Here is a 5990-nt window from a genome sequence, read left to right as displayed (position 1 = left end):
TTGCTACAATGACGCATAGCAGAGAATACGTTGTTCACTAAATTCACATACTAGCAGCAGATAAATAAAAATTTTATATCAATAACTGCATTAAAAACTATATTTCTTTTCCGCATTTGACTAAGAAGGAAAATGAAATCACATAATTTTGATTATTTGGGACAGCTGACGAACGACGCGCGCGAAAATTTTCGAGTTGGCCATCTTTCTGCGTTGTGTTGGCGTTGACTTTCATATAGGCTGCATTTCTTTATTCATTCTGAACGTTTGGAATATACCTTTTTGTTTACTTATTCTTTAGAACGTTCCTGATGATATGTTAACGTATATTTCAAACGCATTCTGTTTATTCCGGCTGTAAAATGGGATTATCCGAAATGTATAAAGAAACTCAGTCATAAATGCATGTATTCATAGTCAGGTATTGAAGCGGCGCCAACGCCAACGCAACGCCAAAATTGTATGCAAACGGGCCTTTACAAATACAACGTCGTATTTTGGGTTCATGCCAAGTTCATGCTATACTTCACTGGTCAGCCGTGTACAAGGCTCACTCATACAAGGTGGTGTTGTTAAACCAGCTGATTTCTTCGCCTTAATGTATTTTGCGTTTGCTTTTAATGATTTGGCAGGAAAGCCATCAAAAGCAACAACAAAATAAATGTAAACTTTGACAGCTCACCCGTTAAAGCAAAAGCAAATTAGATGTAAGCTTTTTTTGTGTACTATTGCTACCACCTTGTATTAATCGCCTCGGCCGTGTATATACAAGTCCGAAGAACTCGCTGCATTCACAATCTTTCGGGAATCCAATACAATGGCGCGGTAAAATTAACACAGGGTTGTTTTTTACAAAAACAGAAAGTTATATATGTGGGTAACCGTAGACTATAGAATATTGTTATATTTACACATGGTTGAGAGTAGAGCCCCATAATAATGTTTTCAAGCGTGTGGTTTTCGGCGCTCAAGCCGTAATATAATCCTTATAGCTGTAAAGAGCACTAAAATCCTGAAAAGCTTGTTTGCGGAGTGGTACTCTTACAGCATGCAGCCTAATTTGTTTTTCTGTGTCACTCGGAATGGGTTTTATTGCGTTTGTATCCAGATACATTAAATCAAAATCTCATGCAGACCTTACTTTGAAATTGTAGTTAGATTTTTACCCACGACGTTCAGTTTCGGTTGGTTTTGATGACAGTATGGCAGGATTACCCAATCCTCCATCTTCTACTAAATGGGTCTTAACATGTGTTCAAATTTCTGTTTTAACTTTGTACTATTTTCTGATGTGGGCAACTTGCTGTTTTAGCATTTCACTTTCAAAATGCCATCAAGCCAATCAGATCGATCTGTACCAATGTAGATGGCGCGGTTAAATGAAAACTGAGATGGCGATGGTAAAAAATTCGGCAATACAGATGTGGTTTAACAGTGGAAATTTGCGGTCTCCACTTGACATTTCTGTCTTAACACACATTTTTTAGCAGAATCTGTAGAAAGTGGGGACGTGGGGTTAATTTCGCCAAAGAACATATATCTATAAGAGGAGACAAGACGTAAAGATAATTGTAGCGAGTGTGAACATCAGGAGTGTGCCTTCTCTTTTCATCCAATCACAAACCGTATTTGGGCAAAAGAGAAAGCACGCTCCTGATGATCCCACTCGTTACAATTATAACGTGTTGTCTCTTCTTATAGTTTTACGTTCTTTGATTTCGCAAATCGTTTTGAACAGTAAATAACATTAACAGGTGTAAACGCGGTGTTAAATACTTTGATTACAAATCGAAAGTTAACCCTGTGTTCTGTTCCTAATTCTGACTACAGACAGATTGGTGATATTACAACCATACTGTTCCTTATTAGCACTTTTAGTGGAGTTTATTTGGCACGCCGACTCTTCGTTAGACGTAAACAAAATATTGAATAAAGTCAGGAATATTTTCTGTATAATAGTGAACGTTAATGTACATAAATGCTACTCCATATATTTCAGATTGTATCAGTCGTTCTAAAAGCCGCAGTAGGAGCTCTAAAGTGCTCCTAGTTTTCCAATGGCATCGGCAATGATATCTCACGTTTCTAATTGCATTAAATTTCGTCAACTACCAAAAATCAATTTGCAGCATGTTACTAGAATGTTATACCCATTAAATAACTACTACAACCGTTTAGGATATCACAACTTTAATGGCAAAACACCAAAAGCGCGTCATACAATTAATCGGTTAAACGCTCACATCTTGCAACCTACTTGTCAAGATATACGCCAACTCCACAATAAAAATGCATCGTATTCCAAAAATAGGAACCAGCCTCGACTGGAAGATCTTGATCGTGCTTTCAGAGTTCTTCAGGAGACATTGCCTAAATTGTTTGTAGAACCATTAGATTATTCTATCTATAGTCCAAATTTGGTATTCGAAAACAATATTACTGGAAAGCAGACGATTGGATTATACCACTTTGTAAAACAGATAGCTCTACTGCGTACAGTAGGGCATTTGAAATATGCCTATGTGAAGTTCGAAGTTCTTAAAATTACCAAGCACACTGAAGATTATACTGTGAGAATTCGGTGGAGAGTGCGAGGTATTTCTGGATTAAAAGTTATGTTTTCGTTTTGGAAATATAAACTTTGGGAAATGAAAGAAATTTTCGAAGAGCAGGAGGCCTGGTATGATGGATTCTCGGTGTGTTATTTAGGATCAGACGGCCTCATCCACAAACACGTTGTGGATAGAGTGACGCCAGATGAAAATAAGCAAGTTGCAGAACCAGATCCAGGGGCAGCAAGTTTACCTACTGGGTCCGTGGCTGTTACATCACCGAAACTGTGAATATAGCTTATTACATGTAGCTGCTAAAACACTATTTATTAAACGTTGTTATTAGTTAAAGTAAATACTAAATAAAAGGGGTTTTACTACAAGTAAATGACCACATACTTGAAATTGATTGAAACAAATGATAATTTCTACTGCCACAAAACTAATGACGTAATTGAGGTCATAATTTGTGTTAAAAAAGATAATAAATATAAGTCCTAACTAAGTTCATTATAATTAGTGAAGATCGTATTATTTACAGGGCAATAATTAGTCAACCAAAATAGCCACATTTTTCCACAACCGACGAAGAATGTATGTATATATGTATGTAAATTAAAAGTGAAATTAGTTATTACATGCAAATTTAATCGACTATCAATCTTATCGAAGGTTTCCACCTGCCAGCTCTCATATATAGCCTGTTCCCGTACTTCACGATTTGCAGGTTTTACAGGATCACTTATTTTCGCATTTAATAAACCATAAGCAAACTTTAGAGTTGAGCTAATATGTGCATCGCCGTCTCCGTCAGCTGTGCTCGTGTAACTTACTTCATACAAATACACCGATTCAACTTTTTCGACATCTGACGTTATGTACTTTGAGACATGACAGCAATAAATTTTATTCCATGACGTTCCCACGACCCAGAATTTATATCGGAATGACCCAGAGTTATATCGAGCCAAAGACTGCCACTCCACAAAATCTCTGCGTCGTCACGCAAGCGAGATTTGCAAGCACGTGAAGACGGCCGGTTAGCAGTGGCACCGTTCACTTCCATTCATGGTTCATGGTTCACTTCTAATTAGGAATGTTCGATATTTTAAGAAAGTATCGATATCATGAATCGATTTAATTCATTGCATGTAAAATCGATATGGCGATATATCGGGCTAAACAATATCGATATCGGAAAAATCGATGTTGAAAATCTTCCCAATTAAATAGAATATTAGGCCTGCCTATTAACTCACCTAATTGTGTTATTTCCATCTTGTATATTTACTGAGGATTAAAACGGCATGCCGATCGACTCAAGCGGTTTGTCAAACTTAAGAGCTAAATAAATCACACAAGCTGCTGATTAATACTAGGTTCACATATAAGTAGATTAACTGCATTTTCGAGCTTAACACCCTAATCTGTAATTAGAACAAGAGATTAACCATATAAAATTCGTCCCTTGTTAATCTGTAATTATAAAATAATCTCAGATTTAACCGATAACTTTTCGATGTCCATCCTAGTTTTATTAATTGTTTTTGCGAAAAAGAGGAGAAATGCCAAATGTAAAAGTAAAGAAAAATGGACGCTGGCAAGGAAAAGAGGCTTGTAAAGGTATTTTTAATAAAGTGTTAAGTTAAAACATATTTATATTGCTTAATATAGCAGAAAAACGTGATCACGGTGGCACAGAGAAGAAACATAACTTTTCCTTGAGATTTGAGAATAACAAGCACAACAAATTTGACGGCTAATAATCTGAGATTTGCCTGTGTAAACGGGGTGATTAAAAAACGAGCTTTGATTGAGATAATATGTGTATGTGAACATACTTTAAACCTACTTTAATATTTTCCCGTACACTTTTTTGTAGATGAAAAATAAATTTCAAATTAAAATCGATATTCGGGTAAAGTATCGATGTTTTCGACATATCGACCTTGGAATATCGATTCAAAAAATCGATTATCGTTCCATGAAATATCGATATTCAGAATAATCGATACGAAATCGAACTTTCCTTCTTCCAATTGCCTACTTTGCGTACTTTCCTACTACCATTTTCGCGCCACGGGATTTCATTCTTCCCCTTTCTCCGTCCTTCGTAAATGCAACCTTTTGTAAGGGAGTGTCGAACCGCGGCAGTCAATAGCCCGCGGGTGCCCAAAACAGCCCAGAAAGTGTTCCCCACGCCAAAGAACGTAAATCTATAAAGAGACAACACGTTATAATTGTAGCGAGTGTGAACATCAGGCGCGTGCCTTCTCTTTTCATCCAATCAAAAAACGTATTTGGGCAAAAGAGATGGCGCGCTCCTGATATTAACACTCGCTACAATTATAACGTGTTGGCTGTTCTTATAGACTTACGTTCTTTGCTCAGGCTAGAAAAATTGGTAATAGAGAGCGAATACCTTCCATTTTTGGATCGTAAATGTCTTCTTCTTCGTGCACGAAACAGCACGGACATATTTTCCGGGTAGAAATGTGCAAGAAGTAAATTTGAAATAACAGCCGTTGTTTGTTTACATCCGAAAGCAAATATTTTAAAATACAAAAATGGAAAATAACACTAAAGTTTCAGAAATGTAGGTATTGTATTAGCTTCTTCTTCTTCTTTTTTGGCGCTGTAACCGCCTAAGCGATTTTGGCTGAGTTCAGCAAAGCACGCCAGTCGTTTCTCCTCTGTGCCAACTGACGCCAATTGTAAACGCCAAGTGAAGCCAAGTCCTTCTCCACCTGATCTTTCCATCGCAGTGGGGGCCTCCCTCTTCCTCTGCTACCCCCAGCGGGTTCCGAGTTGAATACTTTCAGAGCTGGAGCGTCGGTGTCCATTCGAACGACATGACCCAGCCAGCGGAGCCGCTGTATTTTAATTCGCTGCACTATGTCCATATCGTTGTAAAGCTCATATAGCTCATCGTTCCATCGTCTGCGGTACTCGCCGCCGCCAGCGCGTAAAGGACCGTAAATCTTCCGCAAAATCTTTCTCTCAAACACCCCAAGAGCCGCCTCATCGGATGTTGTCATTGTCCATGATTCAATAATACAAGGTTAGATAATTATTGACAGCTGCGGTTTGACACTCCCTTACAAAAGGTTGCATTTGCGAAGGACAGAGAAAGGGCAAGAATGCAATCCCTTGTTGCGAAAATGGTAGTAGAAAAGTACGCAAAGTAGGCAATTAGTAGTGAAATTCCTTTTGTAAATTCTTAAGTATTTGCAGGAAATCTGGCATTTTAAACGAAATGTTGAACGTAATATTTATATATCTACGTGAATTACGTAATTTATATGCTATTTAGCTGTATAAAAACTGCGAAATGACTCAAAATTAAAATAAGACTACTATGAGGTTGATATAAACATCCAATGCTTATGTTTTCATCAGTTAAATATGCTTCATATGCATATACAAATAAACATATTG

At 37.4% G+C, this 5990-nt stretch overlaps 1 protein-coding gene across 1 annotated transcript; it reads left to right on the top strand.

Annotated features, from left to right (window-relative positions):
- Positions 1 to 1828: 1828 nt before the first annotated feature.
- On the top strand, positions 1829 to 3068 carry LOC108363618 (uncharacterized protein C6orf136 homolog). Its single transcript, XM_017617025.1, has 2 exons — positions 1829 to 1934; positions 2000 to 3068. Exon 2 carries the CDS (start codon positions 2058 to 2060, stop codon positions 2841 to 2843), a length of 786 nt encoding a protein of 261 aa, XP_017472514.1. The 5' UTR covers positions 1829 to 1934; positions 2000 to 2057; the 3' UTR covers positions 2844 to 3068.
- Positions 3069 to 5990: the final 2922 nt, after the last annotated feature.

The sequence above is a fragment of the Rhagoletis zephyria genome, unplaced genomic scaffold (assembly GCF_001687245.7).
Source record: "Rhagoletis zephyria isolate East Lansing unplaced genomic scaffold, Rhagoletis_zephyria_1.1 Rzeph_scaffold_01317, whole genome shotgun sequence".
Taxonomy (NCBI): Eukaryota; Metazoa; Arthropoda; class Insecta; order Diptera; family Tephritidae; genus Rhagoletis; species Rhagoletis zephyria.
This window is presented reverse-complemented; position numbering and strand designations above follow the sequence as displayed.

What these genes read in the sequence shown, in the direction of transcription:
- LOC108363618 (XM_017617025.1), top strand. Translation starts at nt 2,058, where the DNA reads ATGGCATCGGCAATGATATCTCACGTTTCTAATTGCATTAAATTTCGT.